Source organism: Hipposideros armiger, unplaced genomic scaffold (genome assembly GCF_001890085.2).
Source record: "Hipposideros armiger isolate ML-2016 unplaced genomic scaffold, ASM189008v1 scaffold_389, whole genome shotgun sequence".
Taxonomy (NCBI): Eukaryota; Metazoa; Chordata; class Mammalia; order Chiroptera; family Hipposideridae; genus Hipposideros; species Hipposideros armiger.
This window is the reverse complement of record NW_017731739.1, coordinates 121,885-147,781: the sequence shown is the minus strand read 5'-3', so window position 1 is coordinate 147,781 and position 25,897 is coordinate 121,885. Positions and strand designations below refer to the sequence as shown.

Genomic DNA, 25,897 nt, shown 5'->3' with positions numbered 1-25,897 from the left:
TTTTCCTCATTTTATAGATTGGAAAACTGAGTCTCAAATAGATTAATTAATGTGGCCAAGACACCCACCCACCTGTGAGTGGCAGAACCCTAATTTTAGTGAAGAATTTTTTTTTTTTTTTAATTCCAAAGCACTTGGCTTTTCAGACAAAACCTTTGTGCTTCACAAAGTGAGGGTTTAGGCAAGGGCAGTCTGGGTCATATTCATCAGTGCTTGGAATGGATCTCTTATTAGTAATATTTTATCTATAGCTCACATCTACACCTCTACACTATGTTTATAAATGTAACAATTTAGCATCTCATAGTTTAGCATTTGCCTCAAGTAATTTATGTATTTAAAACATGAGAATATAGTGTCTTTGTCATCATCACCACATGTTTGTTTTACTCATGGAATAACATTTAGGAGATACATGAGAAGACTCCAAAAACAAATTAGCCTTTTTTTTTTTTAAAGGAATAAAGCCGTGTAGAAAGGAACCGTGGGTATCTTCCCAATTCCTCTCTTACATTCACTTACAAGAAGGTTTTTAAAAGTGCATCATATGTAAAAAGTATGTTATTTGTAAAGTGTTCCCACCTCAGATTCTTAGCTAAAAATATGGAACTTATCTACATAGACTCGACAGTCAGAAGCAGGTTCTTAGATGAGGTGATGTAAGAGGATGGGTAGAGGCAGGACTGGGATGGAGGGGGGGGGGTTGATGGAGAATCATTGATTTAATATTGAACTTTCTGTTTTCTTGAAATGCAGTGTTTGGATATTTTATTTATTTATTTATTTATTTATTTATTTATTTATTTATTAAGTTTATTGGGATGACACGGGTTAGTAAAATTATGTAGGTTTCAAGTGTACAATGTTATAATACATAGTCTATAATACATAGTCTGGAGAACACCCAGAGTAAGTTCTCCTTCCATCACCATATATCTGACCCCCTCCCCCCTCTTCTACTAACCCCTCTTCCCCCTTGCCCTCTGGTAACCCCTCTACTGCTGTCTGGGTATTTTAGCATGCCTCCTTTTGCATTTCTTTGGTGAGATTCTGTGGAGCGATTGTTTGGTACTCGAGGAAGTATTTTTAGGTGTCATTCTGTTTTACTAATGTCAGATTTCCTACCGAGAGGCAACATTATGCCACATACAAAAATAAGAGAACACAGATGAACACAATTTCAGTTAGTGTATCCCTGCTCTCCCTTAGAATACCCACTTTTCGCATCCTATCTTTTTGCCCCCCCAGAGATTGTGTAGTTGTTTCTCTGACTGGAACTGCTTGCTTGTAGCATTAAACCAAGAATGATTCCAAGGTATTTTTTTCTTTCCTCTTCATTTTATGATTCCATTACTTTATTAATCTTATTCCTTAAGGCACTATAAATTAAATTATAATAATTCATAGATTAATAAGTTAGAATATCCTAATTTTAACAATGGCAGTACTTTTCATTTGTGTAGTGCTTTGTATATTTTTCATATTCATCTTTGCATTAGTTCTAATTGTCTTATATCCTAAAAAAAAAACAACTACTCTATCTCAAATACTTTTATGACTAAGGGTAGAAAGCCAGTCTATTAGACTAAACAAGTTTTCTGGTTGTTAGGGACTTTTCTTAATGCCTCAAGGAATGGCTTAATGAAAATGGTGATGTATCACTGCTCCTACTCTACGAGTAGTCCCTGGTCCTTTTTGTCTTCTGAACACTGAATGTTACAGATTTTTTTTTTTAATGTGTAGCAACTCTCCTGTATGTTTCATATCTTACACACCCCTTTCACTCACCTGTTTAGGCATTAACTTTTTTTTTTTTTTTTAATATAGTGCCCTACAGGATATAAGTTTTAAATGTCTCTTGGGAAAACCTAGCCAGAAGTGTTGGACCTGATGCCAGTACTTTCTAGAAACAAATTTATTTTATGGAATGGCTTTTCTACATGAATTCTCCACATTTTAAATGAGAGAGTTCAATAAAAATCTGCTTAGGAAAATTATTCAGGCTTTCTGGAGATTTAGGCAGGCTTTTACTTGTTTAAGAATGTGACTTTTCCCCCCATAATCAAGCATCTAAATGGGTCTTAGACAGGAAGTATTACCTGTTAGAAAGAATTTTATTTCCTGGTGAAAGACAAGAAGTCTTTTTAAAAAACCCCTAAATCTAATGACTAACATTTTTTATGGTGCATTACAAAATGCTTCCATTTCCATGACATCATTTGATCCCCGTAGCAGTCTTGTAAGGGAGGCAATTCTGTTTTCCTCATTTTATGTTAAAGAACTGAGATTCTGAAAGTGGTGGCTGGTCACACAGCTGGTAAATTGAGATTGGTGTTGGACCCAGGTTTTTGGACACCAAATCTTACACTTTTATTTATTCTGCATGACCTCTTTATAGGCTCAACTCTTGATTTTCCTGGCCAATGAATAAAAGAGCAGGTAACCAAGAAGAAAATCAGAGCATATTATAGTTGTAAGGGGGTTGGTTAAGACCCTTTGTTTCCATATCAGCTTAGAGAGGCTAAGTGATTTTTCCTAGGTCGTTTGCTAATTAGTGGCTGAGCTGGGAGGACAACCTTGAAAATGACATCAAAGACATGAATTATATGTGTCCTTTGAAACCATATGTCTTTTATCAAATGCCTGAATATGTCTCATGGAAACTTGGGCTTTGAACATAACTTGAATTAGAGTGTTCTTATGAACCCTCTGAAAAGTCTCAGACCTAGTCCTTTTATCTTCATGTCTAACATTTTGTAAATGCTCAGAAATGCTTGTTGGTTGTAGTAAAATGATAATTTCTGGTACATAATTTCAAAGCAATATTTAGAGAACATGTTGATTTCAGATCTATTAATTTTTCAACAGAAAAGACACTCAAATGCTCAAATTTGAATCTTAGATCATTCAGAGAGGATCTAAGTTTTGATAGAGCATTGATTTAGGTTTTAACTCTTGTTCAGTTCCATATATTTATCTGAGTCTGTACATAATGCAAAGAGGAAAATTATCCACATTATACTATGTTATGACTTTTTATCTTACAAGTACAATTTTTATACCATTATAAAGCACATCATAATAACATGGTCATAGTTTTAGCTATTTTACCATTTTATATTCATTTGTTGTCTTCACATTTGCAGATTTATTCCATAGATGAAGATGAAAAACTAATACCTAGCTTGGAAATTATCTTACCTCGTGACTTGGCAGATGGATTTGTGAATAATAAGCGAGAAAGCTACAAATTTAAGTAAGTTTCTCTTCCTTCCTCTTCATATCTGTTTTGCTATTGAACTAACTCTCATACTGCGTTAATATCCACTGTGAAGTCATTAGTATTATTTCTTGGGGAGAATGTAGTACAATTTTCTATCTCACCTAGTAGATGGAATGCACATTGTCTTTTCACTGCTGTGCCCGACATTGAAAAGAGGGTGTATATCTGTATCCACTGTGATATCCCAAGGTCACAGGCTTTCTTTACTACGTCTGTGTTATCCTTTTCCTACTTGGTCCACTATGGTTTAGCACTTAAAGGAAGTTCAATACATGACTAAACTGTATTACAGATAAGAACTTAAGGGACAATCTGTGTGCTGTACTGGTGAGCCTTCTTTATATACATAAATGACATATGGACCTCATGTGTACATACGTACCCTCCATGGCTGTGCTGTCCAATATGGCTGCCACCAGACACAGGTATCTCTTAAGCCCTTGAGATGTACTAGCTAGTCCAAATTAAGATGTGCTGTAAGTGTAAAATATATCAAAGATTTATGAAGGCTTAGTATGAAAAAACAAAGAATGTAAGCTATCTCAAGAATTTTTTCATATTGATTCCATATTATGATAAAATTTTGCATCTATTGGGTTAAGATATATTATTAAAATCAATTTCACTTTTTTTTTTTTACTTTAAAAATTATGGCTACTAGGAAATTTTAAATGACATATATACTCACATTTCTGTTTTTGCATTATATGTTTTTTTGGACAGTGGTGCACTGTATGGTTTAGGTGAAAAGTACCAAACAGCCGTCCCGGGATCGTCCTCAGTGCCTTTGGTCCAAATACTCTTCCAGTAGCCAGGCCTTGAGTTTTTGGATTATGGCTATTTCATACGGCCTTTATTCTCCAGTTTCAGTTTCTATCATTTCCTTTAATCCCCACTTTTGATTTTTGGAGAAGTTTGAGCCTAAGTTACACTCACATTTGATTTGTGGCCCATACTTAGTAGTGGATTTCTGGGTTCTGCTGAAGGAATCCTAATTGCTCTCTTGCATTTCTCTCTAGGCTGTGTTATATATAGTCCTTCTTTGGAGACTATTCCTGCCCTGGCCCTTTAAATAAAACCATCCCAGATATTTTTTATAGTTTCTCTCTCTGTCTCTTCTCTCTCTCTCTCTCTCTCTCTCTCTCTCTCTCTCTCTCTCTCTCTCTCTCTCTCTCTGTTCTAGTTTACTCTTATTTGTTTGTCTCATAAAGATTCTCCGGGCTTCACAACTCTATCCTTTGTCTCTCAGGTATCTATCTCCCCTCTCACCTCCACCCCATCTTCTTGGGCCACCATTCACACTAAGTACAAGCAGGATTGTTAGCACGGGTTGCATGTGGAGGTGGTCCTCACCTTGTCTTTTTGGCTCCCCCTTATCTTTCATTCTGTCCTTTAAGGAGGAGCCTTATAATAAATGACTTACTTTTTCTGAAGGAAGCATCCTCCCACTAACGTAAGCACACTACATACCTATGACCTCATGACAGCTGGCCTAGGCCAGTCTCTACAAAGCCACAATTTGCTAAAACATTTCATTCAGCGTGATTCTATTTGACTGTTAAGAAATGATTGACCATGTCTCTATCTGTTGGCCCTTTCAGAAGTATTTTTTACATTATGTAGACACAAACAGAGTGTATTTAAACATATGCTTATTGTAAACGTGCTGTTTGCTTATTTTTAAATCTCTTAATCATTCTTTCTAAATCTATGAATTAAAAATATTGGTCTTTGCATTTTAAATAAAGGAATTAATAAACTATTTAACTTACATATGTTCAGAGATAAATATTTAAGCATTTTAAAGGCCGCTTTCTCCCAAGAAAATCCATTCAATATTTATTGACCATCCACTGTGTGCTGTTTTCATGGCTCCTGCTTACATTTCAGTGGAAGGAGATGGACAAGCCGATCAATAAGTGAAATGTGTGTCAGAAAGGAGACAAATAAGGCGGGGGAGGGGACTGAGGCGTGCTGGGCTGCAAGGCAGCAGAGGGGACGGATGGTTACAGTATTGCACAGGGCAGTCAGGGAAGGGGTACCAGAGGGAGACATTTGAACAAAAACTTGAAGGAGGTAAGGAAGCCAGACATTCAAATACCTGAGGGATGGGAATGCCAGGCCTAGGATATGACAGGAGCAAAGTTCCTGAGATGGGAGAATGCCTGGCTTGTTTGAGGAAAAGGGACGTGTGCGGCTGGAGGAGAGCAAGCAAGGGGAGAAGGGAAGCAGGAGGTTAACGGGGCCGCAGAGTGGCCGGATCACACGGGGCTTTTCTCCTAGTGCCGGGGGAAGGTAACTAACAGTTCTGAGCAGGAGAATGAAATAACCTCCCGTTCTAGCAGGGTCATCCTTGCTAACATGTAGAGACTAGACTGTAAGGAAATAAAGGGAGACCAGGCAAGACATTTTGGTAGCTTGGGCTTGAGTAGCAGCAAGTGGAAATGTTGAGAACTAGTTGCATTCTGGATGTATTTTGAAGGTCAGAGATGACGGAGTGTGCTGATGGGTTGGAAAGAGAAGAGTCAAGGATGTCCTAAGGGTTTTGGACTGAACTTTTAGAAGGATGGAGTTGTCATTTACTGGGATGAGGAAGACCAGGACAAACAGTTTGGGGTAGAAAGAAAGAGATCACATGTGCCAAATTTGAAATGGAGTTTAGAAAAAGCATACATAACCTCCTAATAAATGAAAGGACCTTCTAGGGGGTTTGCGGGTGAAAAACAGGGGAGGTATTAAGAAGAACAAATTGGTTGTTACACGGTAGTCATGGGGATGTAGGGTATAGCATAAGGAATGTAGTCAATAACGTTATAATAACTAGGTATGGTGTCAGATGGGTACTAGATTTATGGAGGTCAAGATGGGAGGGGGTTGGGGGCAGGGTGAAAAAGGTGAAGGTATTAAGAAGTACAAATTGGTAGTTACAGAATGGTCATGGGGATGTAGAGTAAAGCATAGAGAATATAGCCAATGATATGGTAATAACTATGCATAGTTCCAGGTGGGTGCTAGACTAGTCAGGAGGCTCACTTCTTAAATTATATAAATGTGCAACCACTATGCTGTATATCTGAAATTAATGTAAAATAATATTGAATGTCAGCTTTAACTGAAAAAATTAAAAGGGGGGGAAAGGTGAAGGGGAAAAAGAGGCCCAAATTTCCAGGTATAAAACAAATAAGTCATGGGGGTGTAATGTACAGCATAGGGAATATAATCAATAATAGTGTGATACCGTGGTACGGTGTCAGATGGTTGCTGGGCTTATGGTGATTACTTCTCTAGTCATATACATGTTGAATAACTATGGTGTATACCTGAAACTAATATAATATTGTATGTTAGCTATATTTTAATAAAAATCTTTAAAAAAAAAAAAGGACCTATTAGGAATCAGGAAAGCTAAGTTATGTCTCAAGGTTCTTTATTGATTTGCTCCAGTAAATTGCTTTATCTCCCTGGGATAAAGCATCTTCTTCCTCTGTAAGTTTAGACTCAACTTGTTAAACTCCATGATTCTGTTTCACTCTTCAGTGGTTTTCAGGGGATAGCTGATCAGAATGCCTTTTCAGATTACTATGCAACTACATTTTATAAAATAACATATTTTGGGATGATGATATTTGATGTTTAATGTACATTGTATGATTTATTGAGCCCCCTGCCATCTCTTTGGTTCACATGGTAGTAGACGAAATTCCCGTTACTTGGGGAAGTGGGGTTGGGAATGGCTCTTGATTTACTCAATCATCATCAACCTGGTAAAGAATCTTATCAGCCTTGTCATCCTCACCCTCAAAAGCACGGCTGGATCTGTGTTCAGATATCACAGGAAGCAGGGCTCTAAAAGGCACTGAGCAGCCATGTCCCCTGAGAGGGGTGGGTGTTCATATCCGAAGCTCCAGTGCACCTGTGGGGTTTGTGGAGTGTTCTGGGCATGCGCCGTAAACACTGCTCTGTAAAATAGAATCTTGCCTGCACAATGATGGAGTAGCCAGAGCGCCTTACAATCTCTCTTTGTATGCAGTTTCATTATTTGCTTCTTCAAAAGGGAGGTTGGTAAGCTATGGGGATCTTTTGAAGTTGATGTTGATTAAAGACAATGAATTTCATTCCATTTTACAGTTCTGACCCAGCTCCGGCATCCTTCTGAATGCCTCAGAAGTGAAAACAATCCTACATTTCATGTAGTCTCTGCTTTAATTGAATGTGTACCCAATTCACTGTGTAAGCCGACACACAGACCAAAGGTTTTAAGCGACCCAGAAAGCTGCTCAGGATGCCCTCAATATGTTTGTTTTAAAGGTTTTGCTTTAAAGTGCCCTCCCCCCAATTTTTAATTTGAAACTTTTAAATATACAGAAGAGGTGGAAGAATACTGCAATAAACTCTCCTATGTTTTTGTGAGAGATTCACCAATTGTTAACATTTTACCCTATATACTATATTCTCTCTCTCAGTCTCCCTCTCTCCGTCTCCCTCTCAGTCTCCCCCTCTCCGTCTCCCTCTCTCCATCTCCCTCTCAGTCTCCCTCTCTCCGTCTCCCTCTCAGTCTCCCCCTCTCCGTCTCCCTCTCTCCATCTCCCTCTCAGTCTCCCTCTCTCCGTCTCCCTCTCCCCCTCCCCCTCTCCCTTTTCCTCTCCCTCTCCCTCTCTCTCTGCATGATGTTTTAATGGGGGACATATTTGCTGGTAGCAGCTTACCACACTGTAAAATAATACGTTGTGTGTCCTCTCCCCCTGGTATTCCGCTGTGTTTGTGGTCCTGTACTAAGCGAAGTCAGAATGCCACTGCAGGAAGAGTGAAATTGACACCATTCCACCTCCCCACGCCCCTAGCCTTGCCAATCTGATAAAGACTTCTCATTGCAGGTCTATCTTAATTTGTTTTTGACTTTTGACTCATAATCAACAAAGTGAAACAAACTTTCCTGAGAATTAAGTAGCTGATACTAGGATGCAGTGCCTAACTAATGGAAAATAAACTGCAGGTCAAAAATTTAAAGCCATGTTCAATAATCATACATTTCACAGCTGTGTTCTTTCTTTACACGTCAGACATCAGAAGTTCTTTGGCTGTTTACATCCTGTTCTTGGGTTTCCATTTCATGCACTTATCTAGATTTGAATTGGATGCCAAATGCAGACACTGTTCCTCTTGAGAGCTAAAAAACACACAGTTTATTATTTGGTTCAAAGCTGCTGCAGTTTTTCAGAGGGATTTATTGTGCAGATCTTGTCAAAGCAATACTGTTTACCCACCATTTGTATACTGTGTTACAACAGTGCAGTGTGGCTGGGACCACAGGGCCAACATTGTGTTGGGTTAGGTAAGCCAGTGATGTAAATATGGGGTAATTTACAAAGCTGTCAGGAAAACAAAAAAAATATTAATCCAACAATTGTGTTTGAAGGCTCAGCTTTTAAATAATTACTGTTTTCACATTTTCAGATTTCAAAGGATTTTTGATCAAGATGCAAACCAAGAGACCATTTTTGAAAACATTGCCAAACCAGTTGCTGAGAGGTAGGATTTCCTATATTTTGTTCACTGGGTTAGTGGTTTTTCGTCTTGTCTTCAATTCGCAGATAATTGTGGTAATATGCTTCAGTATATCAATTATATCCTCAGGCGGCAGGGCATGTAATGATGATAGCATTAGTACCTTTTATTCATACAGCTGTTTGTTTTAGATTTAGATTCTGGGCCTCAAAACAAGCCAGTGAGATAGACAGAATAGCTATTATTACTTCCATTTTAAAGATCCGTGGATCTCTGAGGATCAGAGAGAATTAAGTGGCACTGCTCAGGGTTGGTTGGTGGTTAGTGGTGGCAGAGTCCCAGATGGTTTTCTAACTGTTAAGTCCAGTGCCCTTTCTTAGTATGATGTTTGAAACATATGGTTAGGTGGATGAAGTACTAGGTATGGGTGACACCTGGGAGGCCTAAAAATGACTGACCGACTCTACCGCAGTGTAATAACTATATTTCAAAGCTTGGTCCTTAGCTTCTAGGTCCCTTTTGTTTCTGTATATCCAGATAGTTCCAGGCTGCTAATGACTAGAACCAGACTCATACAAGAATACTGAATAAATCAGAATGCCATTTTATGAATATACACTGGCGAAGTCTCCTCGGGAGTAGACACTCAGCCCTTTGATATGCACGCTCTACTCTTATATGGAATCTATATGGGAAACTACTACTGAGTGGGGTTACTTCCTGATCCTGAAATCAGTTGGGTGATTTTAATGACCTCATCATCCCCAGATACATCTATCCTTACAATTAAAATGAAAACGGTAGTTGCTAAATGAACCCATTTTTCAGTATACCCTTTCACAGAAACATTGCATGAAACACATTGCCATATTTTGTCTCTCAAACTCCTGTTTTAGGAATCCTACTCAAACCAAGCCCTTTTCTCTTTTTTCCAGTTCTATTGAAATATAATTGACACATAACATTGTATAAGTGGAAAATGTACAACGTGTTGATTTGATGCATTTATACATTGCAAATGATTATCACCATAGTATTAGCTACCACCTTCAGCTCCGTCACATAATTGCCATTTCTTTTTTGTGGTGAGCACATTTAAAGATCTGCTCTCTTAACAACGTTCAAGTCAATGATACAGTATTATTAGTTATAATCACCATGCTGTACATTAAATCCCCAAACTTGTTAATTAAGCCCTTCTCTTTTAATACAGTCCTCCTTCACAGTGGGTAAAATACAATTGAGTAGGCTTACACTATTTTAGTTATAGCCACAACCCAATAACGTGTCTTTAGATTAAATTCAGGTCTCCTAGACTGGATGTCACACATTCTAAAATTCTCTTCTTTGTAGTAATCTTTTGCATTATGTCATTTTTCAGTTGGTGGATCTCATGTGTTTTATTTTGAAACTTCACTAAAATCATCCAGGGAGGGAACCTTAGTTTCTTTTTCATGGATAGCTGTGTTTCCTCCCGTTGCTGACTACCTCGCCTATCTTGAGCCCACTTCCCCCTGCAGCTCTTGCTGTGCCTTGTGCCTGCAATTGTCTTCTTCAGAAATCTGTGTAGCTGCTTCCTCAGCCCCTTGGTCTTTGGTCATCTATCACCTTCTGAGTAAGACCTTCCTTTATTATCCTATTGAAACTGCACTCCCTGTCACCCTTCCCTATTTTATTTCTTTCAGCACTTATCACCATCTGGCATACTGTATGGTTTGATTACTTATTAATTTTTTGTCTGTCTGCTTTCCACCAGAACAAAAGTTCTGTGAAGGGCTGGGGATTTGTTTTGTTCACTGAATTATAAAGACACCCAACCCAATAATGTCAAGATTTGAAAAATGACAGGCAAGAGCATTTTTATCCAGGTGGCCCAAGTTGGTCCCGGTGGATCCTATCTTTCATCAAAAGGAAACATTCCTCTTGGTCCTTTTTAATACTTTTCTCCTTGCAGTCCATTTTTGCTGATCTATTTTTGCTCTTTTTTTTTTCCCTGTTAGTCTTTATCTGGTTTATTTCTCTCAGTCTCTTAATTCAACTGCCCTGGGACATTTTGTTTCTAAGTATGGGTCTGGTAAAGAAAATGTGGCTGGCTTTTGCTTTTTTAGCCAAACTCAGGGTCCCTGATCTTTAATTGATTACTTTCACCTGATTTTATTATGATTACTGTAATGGTGTTTGGAGGTATTCTTCCTGTCACAAATTTTTTCCATTTATCATATACTCTGTTTTCTTTCCCCCTTTCTTACTGTGTGTTGGTTTGACTCTTTGCTGTTGCTGCTGCTTCCTGTTTTCTCTCTCAAGGTGTCCATTGTACGTCAGCACCTCTGTGTAGTGCAAATTCAGGTACTTAAACTTACTTGTGTTTTTCTCAGTATCTAAAATTTCTCTCTTTGTCTGTCTGTCTTCCCCCAGTCAGGGACAGACCCTCAGGGACCTGTGAGAGCTATAGCAAAAGATCTAACATTCATGTCATCAGAGTCTCAAAAGAGACGAGAGAGAGAGTAGGGTTGAAAAGTTTTCAAAGAAATAACGGTTGAAAAAAATCCCCTAAATTTGGCAAATTGCCTAAACCTAGAGCTCCAAGAAGCAGGATATACTCAGAGAAATCCACTCCATGACAAATCATAGTCAAACTTAAGAAAACTAAAGATAAAGAAAAAAATCTGAAAGGAATAAGAGAGAAATGATACCTCACTTATTGAGAAAAAACAATGTGAATTATAGTAGATTTTGCATCAGAAATCATGGAGTCTAGAAGAAAGTAGCTGAATATTCTCAAGTGTTGAAATAAAAGAACTGTCAGTCCAGAATCCTATATTCACTGTAATTATCCTTCAGAAATAAAGGGGAAATAAAGACATTTTCAGACAAATGAAAACTAAGACAATTAGTTGCCAGCATACCCCCCCCCCCTAAAAGGAGAGATACAGAAAGTTCTTGAGAAGAAGAGAAATGAAAAAAGAATGAATCTCAGGACATTAAAAAGGGAGAAAGAACAACAGAGAGAGCAAAAATATGCATGAATAAAATAAACTTTCCTCCTCTTGAGTTAAAAAAAAAATTATGTTTGATTGTTGAAGCAAAAAAATAAAGCATCGTCTGATGATAATTATAAATGAGAGGGGAAAATTACTGAAAGGGAAGTAAGGTTTCTATACTTCATTCAAACTGGTCAAATATCAACATCAGTAGATCTCTGTGGCAATAGAATAGTTGTGCATCTTGATTGCAATGATGTTTACTCAAATCAACACATGTGACAAAATGGCGTAGAACTCTACACACATATTGTACTGATATCAGTTTCCTGGTAATATACTATAGTCATGCATGATGTAACCATTAGGGGAAACTGGGTGAAGGGCACACAGAACCACTCTCTACTGTCTTTGTAGCTTCCTATAACTTTATAATTATTTCCAAATAATATATTAATATTCCCAGATATGAGAATTTTAGCATCTTTTTTCTGTGATGTTCTTCTATTCAGTAAATTAGGTCATCCAAATTATTAGACTAGAACTGCTCCCCCATGGGACTCAATAAAACTAATCCTATTTGATATTCACCAAAACATGGCTGCCAGTAAGTACTTTTGTTTTTCTCAAAGTTGGCTTTCAAGCAGAAAACACTGGTTACCACGGAATTACAAAAAAAAAAAGCATTGGCTCCTCCTGATCTTTTCAACTTCTGGCCACAATTTCATTTCACCAGATGCATTGTTTATAAACATGTACCTATGCTTGGCTCCATTTCCTGCTACATTGAATTTCCTGATAACATTACATTTCTGGCTTTTGTGATTATACTAACTTTCAAGTGTAACATTTTTAAAATTGCATTTTCAACTGAAAACATGGGTTTGTGTTTAAAAACAGGAAAACATATCAGCTTAAAAGCATGAAATTATACAAGAAGATGACCTTAAGGTACTCCACCAAGATCTTAAAGAATAGAATAATTTTGCCATTTCACCTGTTACAGCTAGTGAATTTGGAGAAAGCAACAGCAATCCATCTAATAAGCATAGATTGTACTAATGATGCACATTTGAAATATGGATTTTACTATTGTAGGGAAAGAAATGAGTCTAATTCTGGATGTTTCTTCTTAAGAATGACCAATCAAGAAATTATATGATACTGTCATTTTTGTGGTAATAACTACAAGTTAAAGTTATTTGTAATTCCTTTGATGAAATACCTCTAAAACATGTCCTGAGTTGTATGAAGTGATTTGATTGTAGAGACTATGAGTTCTCTACAGACCATATATAAGTGATGAAAACCACTGGGTAAAATAAAAAGCATTAGTTAAATAAAGACAATAAGAGGGATTTCTGGTCAAGTTGGCAGAGTAGGTAAATGCTGTGCTTGCCTCCTTTTATGACCACATAAAAAAATACAACTAAACTACAGAGCAACCGCCGTTGAAAATCGCCTGAAGTTTACCTGAATCCAAGTCCTATCGCTAAGGACTTACAGAAGGAACCTCCTCAAGACTGGAAGGAGGGGCAGAAATTCAGAACAGGCTGGTCCCACACCTGCATGTGACCATTAAAAAATGGGAGGGATATCTTGGCTGCGGAGGTCCCCCTGCCTTAGAGGAGCAAGGGGTCCCAGCTCCACACCAGGTTCCCCAGCCCAGGGTTTCAGTGCTGGGAAGAGAAGTCCCCATAATTTCTGGCTGTGAAAACCAGCGGAGATTGTGACTAAGTGAGACAGAAGGAGGCTAGAGTCCCAGGTGATCCTCTTAGAGGGCCCACACATGGACTTACTCACTGATGGATTCTGAGCTTCAGCACTAGGGCAGCTTGAAAGGTGCCAGGGACTAATGGGGAGGAAATTAATTGTCTGGGGCTGCAAGGTGAGGGCTAGAGGGACAACTTTTTTCCAGACAGAGTGCTGGCAGAATCCATTGTTTTTTTTGTAGAGCCCTCCCCACTCCCGGCTTTCTAACACAGGTGGCTGCCATATCCGAGTCTCCATTAACCTGGCGAACACTGTTGTCCATCTACCCGACTCTGGTGATTCTCTGAGACCCCACTCCACCCACTCTCAGGCACATCCAAGTTGCTTCCAGTGGCTTTTCCATACAAATGGCCTGTCTTGGCTCATGCGTCAGACTTTCCTAAAATGTCTCAAAGGTTCACAAAACCCAAACAAGCAGCATCTGGCTTCATCATGTCCTGTGCCCCTTCCTCAGCAGCCCCAAGCTCAGCACTAGTGGCAGCCAACCTCGGTTTGCAACTTGGCCTCTCCAGGCACCTCCAAGCCCAGAACAGGTGGTGACTATTTGTGGATAGCTTTGTGCCTCATGCCAGATGGCCCTGGGCAGGGCACAGGCAGTGGTTGAACTGGCCTGTGGCTGGTCCCCTTTCAGAAGTCCTCAGGGATGGCATGCCCAGTGGCCAGCTTTGGAACAAGCTGTAGCATCACCCGGCTGCCTCCAAGGACGATACACCCAAATGGCAGACTGGACAGGCACCAGAGCCCTGCTAAAGTGAATCCTGCACCATAGGGTCAGCACGTGCAGCACAGCTCCTCCACTGTAGTCACAGCCAGCCCTCACAACCAATCAGTTTGAGGGTCAATCCCTCCTATTGACATACAAACAGCAACTCAGGCTCCACTACAATAGGAGAGCACACACAACCCACACAAGGCACACACCTGCAGTACCTGGCTCAGGTGACCAAGGAGACTGCGCCACTGGGCCCCAGAGGACACTTACTACTAAGGCCACTCTACAAAGAGACTGGTTATAAGGATGCTCAGTGATCTCAAGGAGAACTTCAACAAAGAGAGAGAAAACATAAAAATGGAGATAGAAAACATAAAGAACCAGTCAGAAACAAAGAATGTAATGACTGAAATAAAGAATACATTAGAGGGAATCAACAGTAGATTAGATGAAGCAGAGGACTGAATCAGAAATTTAGAAGATAAGATAAGGAAATACCTAATCAGAACAGCAAAAAGAGAAAAGAATCGAAAAAAATGAGTAGAGTATAAGGGGCTTCTGGGAAAACATCAAGCATACCAACATTCACATCATAGGGATACCAGAAGGAGAAGAGAGAGAGAGCAAGGAATTGAAAACTATTTGAAGAAATAATGAGACAAAACTTCCCTAACTTGGTAAAGGAAATAGACATACAAACCCTGGAAGCACAGAAAATCTCAAACAAGGTGAACCCAAAGAGGCCCACACCAGGACACATCATAATTAAAATGCCAAATGTTAAAGACAAAGAATCTTAAAAGCAGGAAGAGAAAAACAGTTAGTTACCTACAAGGGAGCTCCCATAAGACTACCAGCTGATTTCTCAACAGAAGTTTTGCAGGCCAGAAGGGATTGGCAGGAAATATTCAAAGTGATGAAAAAGCAAGGACCTACAACCAAGATTACTCTACCCAATGAAGCTATTATTTAGAATCGAAGGACAGATAAAAAACTTCCCAGACAAGAAAAAGCTAAAGGAGTTCATCACCACCAAACCAGTATTATAAGAAATGTTAGAGGGGCTTCTTTTAGACAAAAAACATACAAACAAACAAAAAAAAACAGATAAAAAATATGAATGAAAAGTGGCAATAACTACATTATCTATCAACAATTACTTTCATTGTAAATGAATTAAATGCTCCAATCAAAAGATAAGGGGGCGCTGAATGGATAAGAAAACAAGACTCATACATATGCTGCCTACAAGAGACTCACTTCAGATTGAAAGACACACACAAACTGAAAGTAAAGGGATGGAAAAAGATATTTCATAAAAATGGAAACTAAAAAAAAAAACTGGGTAGCAACAACAGATAAAATAGACTTTAAAACAAAGGCTATAACAAGAGACAAAGAAGGACCCAGTAATCCCAATTCTGGGTATTTATCCAAAGAAATCCAAAGTGCTACTTGGAGGGGATGTGTGCATCCATATATTCAAGGCAGCCTGGATGTCTGTCGATGGGTGAATGGATAAACAGGACATGGTACATACTATATACAATGGAATATATCTTGGCCATGGAAGAGAATGGGTTCTTGCCATCTGTGGCAGCATGGATGGACCCTGGAGGGTATTGTGCTGAGTGGAGTATGTCGGAGAAAGTCAGGTGCAATGTGATTACACTTATATGTGGAATCTAAAGAACAAAATAAGCAAACAAAGCAGAAACAAACTCATAGATACAGAGAACATTTTGATGGTTGCCAGATGGGAGGGGAGGTTTAAGGGGTTGGTGAAAAAGGGGACGGGATTAAGAAACACAAATTGATTGTAACAAAGTAGTCATGGGGATGTAGGGTACAGCATAAGGAATATAGTCAACAATATTGTAATATGTATGGTGACAGATGGGCACTAGATTTATCAGGGTGATACATGGCAGGGGATTTGGGGGGCAGAGCAGAACAGGTGAAGGGATTAAGAAGTACAAATGGGTAGTTACAAAATAGTCATGGGGATGTAAAGTAAAGCATAGGGAATGTAGTCAATAATATGGTAATATCTGTGTATAATACCAGGGAGGGACTAGACTCATCATGGGGATCACTTCTTAAATTTTATAAATCTCTATCTACTATGAAATTAATATAAAATAATATTGAATGTCAACTATAATTGAAAAATTTAAAAAGTGGGGGAAAAGGTGAAGAGGAATAAGAGGTCCAAATATCCAGGTATAAAACAAATAAGCCATAGGGATATAATACACAGCATAGGGAATATAGTGAATAATGTTGTGATAGCGTGGTACGGTGTCAGATGGTGTTAGACTTATCATGGTGATCACTTCTTTAGGTATATAAATGTTGAATAACTATAGTGTATACCTGAAACTAGTAGAATATTGCATGTTAGCTGTATTTTAATAACAATCTTAAAAAAAAAAGAGACCAGTGGATCAGAGGTGCCCTCACACAGTGATGTGACTCCTTAGCGAGAAGGTACTTGTCTTAGGGTGGCACCCCCTCAAGCAGATTCTGAGGGTAGGATTTGAGTGAAGGTAGTTTATTTGGGAGGTGAACTCTGGAAGCACCAGTAGTGGGGTGAAGTGAGACAGGGAAGGAAAGAAAACCTCTAAGGTATGTTAATGGGCAGGTGACCACTGTGGGCAGCTGGGACTCAATCCCACTGGTGTTTTCTGGGGGACTGTGAGGAACATGCCTCAAAGTGGTCCCACCGAAGGGGCAAAGAGGCTCCTTTGTTATTAACTAACCCTGTTCCTCATTGGTTGGTGCTGCCTTCAGGTGTTAACACCTTGGCACTTCTAGCTTCACCTGTATATGAATTAAACAAGAACTTGTAGGCAGGATCAGTGTGGGGGCAGAGAGCCACAGGCCCTTGCATGAAGAAGCCATCTGTGTGAATGGGAACTGAGAATCTTGAGTTGATAGGGCGATAGGGCGGGAGCAAGCTAACTTCTGCTACAATACACCCACATTTCTCCCAGTGAGAACCTGAAAACTTCCTGGCTTCTCTCCTCAGCAGTCACCCTGACAGCAAAGCAGATTAAAACGAAGTCCAAAAGAAAAACAAAAACCAACATTATTTGTATCTACATCTTTATGGGAGATTGGGTTGTCAAAACACTGTGCTACCAGAATGGAGCAATTATCTGCACAGTGAGTATGGACAAGAGCTCTCCCCGTTTCTTCCCAATATTCTGAAATTACATACTCAGTGTCATTTTGCCCATTAATTCTGGAGAATAGTAGAAAACTTTCCTCATTCATAAATAATTAAAAGCATTATTATTTTTAATGTTGCTATTCTGTACACACATCAAGTGTGTTTCCAACTCAGGGCCTTTGCACTTGCTGTTTTGTCTGCCCGGAACTCTCTTCTCCCAGGTTTTCTTCTGGCTGATACCTTCCTGTCCTTCAGGTCTGTCCTCTAATGTCTTCCAGGGAGACCTTCCCTGACCATCCTGTGCAAAAGCACAGCCCTCACCCACACTCATCCCCCACTTGCTCTATTTTTCTCTATAGCACATAGCACCAACTAATATACTATACACATTATTTACTTGTTCAGTTTGTTTATTGCCTGTCTCCGCCCACTCAAATGTCAACTTTGTGAAGGCAAGAACTCTTAATCTTTGTTCAGCACTATATCCCCAGCTTCTAGAACTGTCAGGTATATATATGGGATACTCAATGAATGTTTGTGGAGCAACAGAATTAGTGCATAGAGGATTATCCTTTAGGAGCTGTAGCCTTCCGTTTCTTGCTGAATGCATAATGATGGGCTTTATGTCTTGTGAAAGGAGGTTTACTTTTGGTTCCGACCTGACGTACATTTTGGACAGAGTCCTTTCCAGTGAATCTGAAATAACATGATAGATAGTTGTTCTTTTGTCTAGTCTAGTGGTTCTCAGTATGGTCCCTGGCCCAGCAGCACCAACATTACCTGGGAACTTGGTAGAAATGCAGATGCACAGGTTTCACCCTGACCTGCTGAATCACAGCAGGCTGATACATTTTTTAAAAGACTTTATGGGGGGAATTGGGGAAGGGAACAGTGTTGGGAAATTGGGAAAGGGGAACATTGTATTTTTCCAGGACCCATCGGCTCCAAGTCAAGTTGTTGTCCTTCAATCTTAGTTGTGGAGGGTGCAGCTCAGCTCTAGGTCCAGTCGCCGTTTTCAATCTCGTTGCTGGGTGGGGGGGCGTCCCACAGCCCACCATCCCATGTGGGAGTCGAACCAGCAACCTTGTTGTTAAGAGCATCCACTCTTCCCAGCTCAGCTGCAGCTCAGCTCGGGTGCAGCTCACTGGCCCATGTGGGAATCGAACTGGCAACCCCATTGCTCAGAGCTCACGCTCTAACCAACTGAGTCACCTGGCCAGTTCGAACAACCTGTGTTTTAACAAGCCCTTCAAGTGATTCTGATGCACACGCAAGTTTGAGATGGACTGATCTAGGCAGAAAGCTTAACACAGGTATTCAGGATATTGCCTTCAATGATATCTTTCTCAGAGATCTGAGATGCACTCTAAACAAATTTACAATTCCAAAATTGGTGTGTGTGTGTGTGTGTGTGTGTGTAATTTACACTCCACTTATTTCTAAGATAAATCAAAGTACCTTCTAATATCAGGGGACGCTTGGTGGGTGTGAGACCTATAAGTGGCACAGGGCCCCATGTTCAGTAGGGCACCCCTCTTGATTTCATGCTCTCTTGTTAACATTTATAGGATAATTAAAAAGAACAGAGAAACCAGAAACTGTTTGGACTAAATTCGGTAATTAATTAGTTATGATTACTTTTCAGGAATGTAAACATTTTATTTAAAGAAATTATTCTGGAGGACTGCATAACACATCAATTAAGACCATGGACTTTGGAGCCATACAAGCATGCTTCAACTCCCAACTCTAATATTTAATAGCTGTGTGGGTTTGGGGAAATTACTGAATCTCTCTGTGTCTCAGTTTTTTATCTGTAAGAGGGGAAAATGATACCTTAATAGCTACTTCATTTGCCATAATGATCAAATGAACTGCACATGAAAAAACACATGTCCCAGTGAATAGTAAGTGTTAGCTATCATCCGTTTTGGGTTCCCCACCAATATTTTTATAGGAAAAGATTTTTCAGTCCAATTCAGGATTTTACCAAATTACAAATGTTTCTCTTTATGGATTTTTTTCCCTTGACTGGTTTTAGATTTGGTTCCTCCTGAGACACAAGTTTGCAATTTTATCATAGATATTTATCTCAGGGCTCAGGGATGCATTTACAGGTAATCCAAAGATATTTCTAGTTATTATCATTCACCTTAATAGCCTCCAAAAGAATGATATATAAAGAAAATAGAACGCAGAGCCTTCTGGAAAATCCTCCCTACACAGATGTGTAGTGATTGATTACAACTGGCACAATTTTTACTATAGTTATTTGAATTTATAATTGACTGTGGCAAAAAGTGCAACCATACTTAAAATAGGTTGTTTAAGTTGTCAGGGAAAATATAGCAATAAATTTATCTAGTGCTTTTGCAGATCTACTTATATTCCTCATTTGAAAGTTGCTTTACTTGGAGCAGAAGCTCTTTTAACAGAATTTCTGTCATTCTCAGTGAGTTTGGCTTTTCCTTTTATACTTGACCATGTGTTTTTGCTCACATTTTTTAGTGTACTTCTTGCTAAATAACATGAACACATTTACTTACTGTTAGTTGATAACACCAAGAATACTGTTTATTTTATATAGAGCTTTGTCAATCTCATTGAACTTTTGCATGTGTTACCTCACTTCGTTTTTACAATAACCCTATGGGGAGATAGATATTATTATTATTATTATTCCCATTTTAGATGAGAAAGCCGGGGCTGTGAGCACTTAATTGATTTCTGCAGTGTCACCCAGTAATTAGGTTGTAGAGCTGAGGCTAGAATAGATTGTCCTTTCGTAGCCCTTTGATCCTTAAATTGCTCTCTCACACTGCTGCATTTATGGACTTCATTCCATTTCTTTGCAGTCGCTTTGCGCTAAATTCACCAATGATGTTCATGTCACTGAATCAATGGATATTTTTCAGTCCTCAGCCTGTTTGCCCTTCAGCAGCATCCGATGGTGTTAGGACTTCCTGACCATCACAGACAGTCAAAATTGAGATGCTTGTTTTGCCTTGGTCAGTGTGCAAAGTAGGAGGCAATTTCCTTTCACTTCGCACCTCCTGGGTTTTCTCCTCCTGTGCGGCAAGACGTTCACGCTCTCTGTGTGGTCCTTTAACGATTGCACCCTTTTCCCATGTTCTGTCAAATGTTCATGTGCTGTAAATGACATTTATTCCTTTTGTCCATAAAATATCTTCATCCACTGTAGTTATTCTCAGAGGCAAACAATTAGATAAATTAAGCCTTACCATCACTCACTCAGCTAACATGCATTGAGTGCTAGCTATATATCGGGCACTACAAGTAAGGCTTAACTTTCTTAGAGGAAAGTTTGTTATGTAAAAAAATCCTTGTTTACCGAAAGTAGGCCAAGACTGATGGAATTTCAGGCCCTGAATTTCTTACACTGGAATGAAAGATATTAAGCTGCGCGTTGGAAGATATTTTGGGCAAGGGTTGAGTTAGGTCATGTTCATGCCTACCATCCTCACAGACTCTGATAAAGGAAAAGTGTCCCACCCACAATTTCTAGTGGGGATGGGAGTAACCCTGTTGTGACCCTGTTACATGGACACCTGCAGCCATGGCTGTTGGGATCAGAAGAAAGAAACTCAGTCAAGAGGAGCAATGCAAAAGCTGCCCATGTCTTAGGAGGTGGATATGGGGCTAAGAGTGCTCCCAAATAGAAATGAGCTGAGGCCATTAGAGTCCCACTCTTGGCCGTGTGAAATGGGAAAATTTGGACAAAGCAGACGGCTGGCAGCAGAAACTGAAGTGCTGTCAGGTCATGAATGAAGTCTGCAGGGATCACTGTGGACTTTAGGGGATGGGAATCACGAATCAGCAGAGGGGGTGACCTAGGTAAAGATAAACAAGGAGAAGGTCCCACAAGATCAGGGGCCTGGTGGAAATCCCTCCGCATACCCTCATAGTCTTACAGTTACCTTGCATCCCTCCGCTTCTGTTGATTACGACCAAATTTGTCTACTTAAAACAGGGTCGCTGTGTAAGTGGATTTGATCTACTTTGTTTATACCTAATGTTGGCCTGAATAGATTTAGAAATTCCTTTTCCCCCACAGTTTTATTGTGGTATGACTGACAAAAAGTGTATACATGTAGGTTGCCCAATGGGATTTTATTTCGAAATTACTTTTTAGTGCATTGAATGTCCGAAAACAAAATGATAGCTGTCTAAATCAAGTATGTCATTTGTATCAGGGGAGCTTATTGAGTGTCATGTGAAATGCAAAACCTATATTCTTTTTTTTTTAAAGGAACAGTTTCTTTTTTTTAAGATTTTTTTTTTTTAATTTGGGGAATTGGGGGATGGGAACAGCACTGGGGAGTTGGGGGAAGGGGAATAGACAAGTTGCTATCCTTTTTGTTCTTCAGTCTAGTTGTGGAGGACGTTGCTTCACTGGCCCAAGTTGGCACCATCATTACGCTCTTCCTGGGCAAGGCAGATCAGTTGCCGGCTTCTGGACGGCTACTGACACTGGCTGCTGGCTACACACGGAAGCCCATGGCAACCCACTGCCATAGGGGCTGCAGCCTACGCCGTCGCCGGCGACTCACAGCAGCCCGGATCCAGGTTGAGCTGTTGTTCAGCATCTTAGCTGTAGAGGGCAGTGTCACTGGTCCTCATATGTGGGATCCGAACCGGGGCCCTCTGGCGTCCCAAGCCAGCTCTTAACCAATGCGCCACTTGGCCGGCCAGCAAAACCTATATTCTTCACTGGTGACTGCAAGTGAAGCATCTCATGTCATGTCCCTGCTCAGAACCCTTCAGTGGCTCCCTGTTTCATTCAGTGAAAAAGCCCAGCTCTGTCTGATGGCCTAGAAGCATCTCCAGCTTCAAGACCTGGGCTGTGCAGGCGCTCAGGGCCCCGCGCTGAAAAGGGCCCCATGCTTGGTTTAATCCTCCGCTGTTGCCGTTTTGAATGTCTTAATAATTTTATCTTTGAACTTGCGTTTTGTAACCCACATCCAATGGGACAAAGGAGAGGAGGTCCCTGGAGCAGCCGTGTACACGTGGTCCAGCAGCAGTTCGCATGCACATGGGCTCAGGCGTAGAAGGCAGCGTCCATGCAGAAGGGTTTGGTCAGCTGTGCACTGCACATCTGGGGATGGTCCAGGACACCGTGAGGCCCTGTGGGGCAGGCACGCTGGGACTCCGACCCAGTGAGGTGGTGGCGACTATGGCAGCAATGGCTGGGAGAGAGAGTAGGGGCTTTCCGGGGGGGCAGCACCAGGCCGGCCGGCCGTGGGAACCTGGCTGTTCCATGGGTGCCCAGAGCCATTCTCGGAGGCAGCTCTTGTTAACTCTGGCCCGAGCACCTAGACAGGCAGCAAACTTTATCAGCAGGTTATTACAGAATAAAAGCAGACATGTGGACATTGCAATAAAGCATATCAGGGAGTTGTTAGAATTCTTCAAAGAGGGTAGAGTTTTCAGTTTTTATAAACTGTTGCGACATTGTCAAGCCAATATCCGCAGACTTAGAAATGGAAATTCAGTTTGAAGATCATCACATTCAACAGAAAAGGACACCATTTTCATATGAAGCTTCAGAAGCGTCCAATTAAGGAGGAAGGCAATTTTAAACCTAATTTTTCCTTGTAATCATTGATACAATGATAGAATGCATAAACAGGTGTTTTGAATTATGTACAAATCATGAAGCTACTTTCAGTTTCTTGTTCAACCTCCACAAGTTACCAGAGATGTCAGAGGAAGCATTAAAATGCATTGTATATATTTGCATTTAAAATTAAATTCCAACTTACATGAAACTGATTTGTCCAAAGAGTTAAATCTTTTTAGAGAACTTGTTTTGCAAGATTTGTCAACTTACATACACCAAAATTTATACTTTGAAATGCTTTATCAGAAATTTATTTCAGTGTTGTCATAGCCTATAAAATACTCTTCACAGCTCCTGTAACAGTTGCGTCAGCAGAAAGGTCTTTCTCAAAATTCAAAATTATCAAAAAAAGTTTTTGTGATTTCACATTTGCTGAGAGCTTTCAATTATTGATCGATTAAAAAATGAAGCTCTAAATATGTACATTTTGGTGATCTAATAAATGAATATATAGAAAAGCAAACCAGGGAAATGGTATGATCAATCAAGGTGTCGTATTAATAAATATCATTTTTGTTTGTGCTAGGTAAAATTAGAACACCAAGATACTATTTTTGCAATTTGAAAGTTTTTCATTACACATGTAATACCGTTATTCCTCTGATTATAAGTAATCCCTGTATTGTAAGTACTAAAATACTTTTAAGGTATACAAGCTTTATAGTTCAGTATCTCTGACAGCATCTAATCTCTTTTTGAACAAGGGGCCCTGCATTTTCATTGTGCACTGGGCCCCACAAGTAATGTAACTGCTCCTGCCCAGAAGGCCCTCCATGGTCTGCTTCCCTCTTATAAACAAAGGAGCCCTGACCTTCTAGTATGTTTTTCTCCTAATATTCTCCCCTTTGCTCACTTTGCTTCAGGTTGCAACACCCCAGAACTCTTTGGCCTTAGGGTTTTTTCCGGGCTGTGTTTTCTGCCTGGAATGCTCTTCCCCGAGATGCTCACATAGCTCACACTGTCATGTCTTTAAAGCCTTTGCTGAAAAGTCACCCTGTTAATGAGGCACGCGCCCTGACCACCCTAGTTAAACTGCAGTCCATTCTTCTTCCCCTTACCACTCATCCCACTGCCTTACTCTGCATTTTCTTTTTTTTTTCTCGCACACACTGACATAATTTACTTATGCACTGTGTCTATTGTACATGACCTGTCTCCTCTGTAAGAATGTCAAATTCACAAGGATAGGAATCTTCTTCAGTTCTGTTCACTGATGATTCCCAAGCACCTGTAATGGTGCTGGTCCATAGTAAATGCCCAGTGAATATTTGTGGAGTGAATGAAATCTGAAGGTATTAGATCAACATGTAGATCCTGTGCAAACTACAGTTATTCACGTAACTGCAATGTATTGTACTTTTCTTTGTTGTGCAATAGGCAAATTAGATTCTCGATGCCTCAAATTGTTTACAACGAATGCTTTTGTATTTCTATCTGCTTTAATTAATAAAATTCCCATTGTAGAGCCATACACTCAATGCATTCCAATTAAATCCTGTTGTTCATATAATTGTTGCATATTTAGAGCCGTAAAGACTTTCAGAATGCTAAAAACGGTTACAAAAGCTTAAACAGTTGAAATAAAAAGAAAACCCCAGTGGCATACATTTTTCTTTACTTGTTAAGAATATTTATCTCCTATGAGACCCTGTTTTGCCTCAATTTAAATGATAATAGAAGTACAGTATGTTTTCACTTAGGAGTGAGTGTCTGTATTTTCATTTTAAATTTGGGCACACAGCCATTTGTGTTAGGAATTATTCTTATTCATAGGCGAAATATTCTTCATAACTCTGTAGAGATTCAAATGTATATTTACTAACTTGTTTTTACTCTCAGCCACTAGGATCTTTGAAAATCAATGTTCCTATTACTTCTGATTTAAGTTTGATAAGTTTATCATGAGAACACCAAATTTTCTTTTCACTGAGACAAAATCAGGATTATTTTTACAGCTAGGACATAACCTTTTTAAAAAAAATTAGCAAACTTGTGCTGCATACTACTTTAAAGAAATGAAATTGCTTCTTTAATGGGAGAAATTGTTACCAAAAGTTGCTGTGCTATCCTTGTTTCTGGTAGAGTGTTTATATCAGGACAGTAAAATTTGGATTTCCAAAGAAGCCACCAGAATAATGAAACACTTAAGTAGAACCCCAAAACTATTTTCTAAATGTTAATATGACAGAAAAACTTGATTAGCTTCTCTAAATATAAGGAGAAAAATGAAAATCATGGCAACAGTCTCGTGTCTATATTAGATGAAGGCATGGTTCCAAAGATTTCCCAATTTCCATGTGATTAATAATATTATATGACCAGTATTATATGAGTAATATGAATCAAATTTTCAGGGTACTAAGAACACACTAAGACAGATACTAAAACATTGTTGATTCTGTAGTTTCCCAATCTGTTTTATCCTTACCATGTCACTGAATCTGCCAGGTCACATGGAAAAATGACCAGTCTAGAGCTGGCCGAGTGGCACATTGGTTAAGAACTGGCTTGGGACGCCAGAGGACCCCGGTTCGGATCCCACATATGAGGGCCAGTGACACTGCCCTCCTCAGTTAAGATGCTGAACAACAGCTCAACCTGGAGCTGGGCTGCTGTGAGTCACCGGCGACGGTGTAGGCTGCAGCCCCTGCAGCAGTGGGTTGCCATGGGCTACCGTGTGTAGCCAGCAGCCAGCGTGAGTGGCCAGCAGCCAGTGTGAGTGGCCGTCCAGAAGCCGGCGACTGACCTGCCTCACCCGGGAAGAGCGCAATGATGGTGCCAACTTGGGCCAGTGAAGCAACGTCCTCCACAACTAGACTGAAGAACA

The 25,897-nt window shown here is 39.8% G+C and overlaps 1 protein-coding gene across 1 annotated transcript in view; it reads left to right on the top strand.

Annotated features, from left to right (window-relative positions):
- Positions 1-25,897, top strand: part of LOC109393788 (kinesin-like protein KIF6) — a gene marked incomplete at its 3' end in the record, with an annotated part of 146,162 nt that overhangs the window by 6,756 nt on the left and 113,509 nt on the right. Inside the window, exons 2-3 of the mRNA XM_019663381.1 lie at positions 3,147-3,256; positions 8,738-8,812. Coding sequence (XP_019518926.1) covers positions 3,147-3,256; positions 8,738-8,812 — 185 coding nt within the window. The remainder of the gene's footprint in view (positions 1-3,146; positions 3,257-8,737; positions 8,813-25,897) is intronic.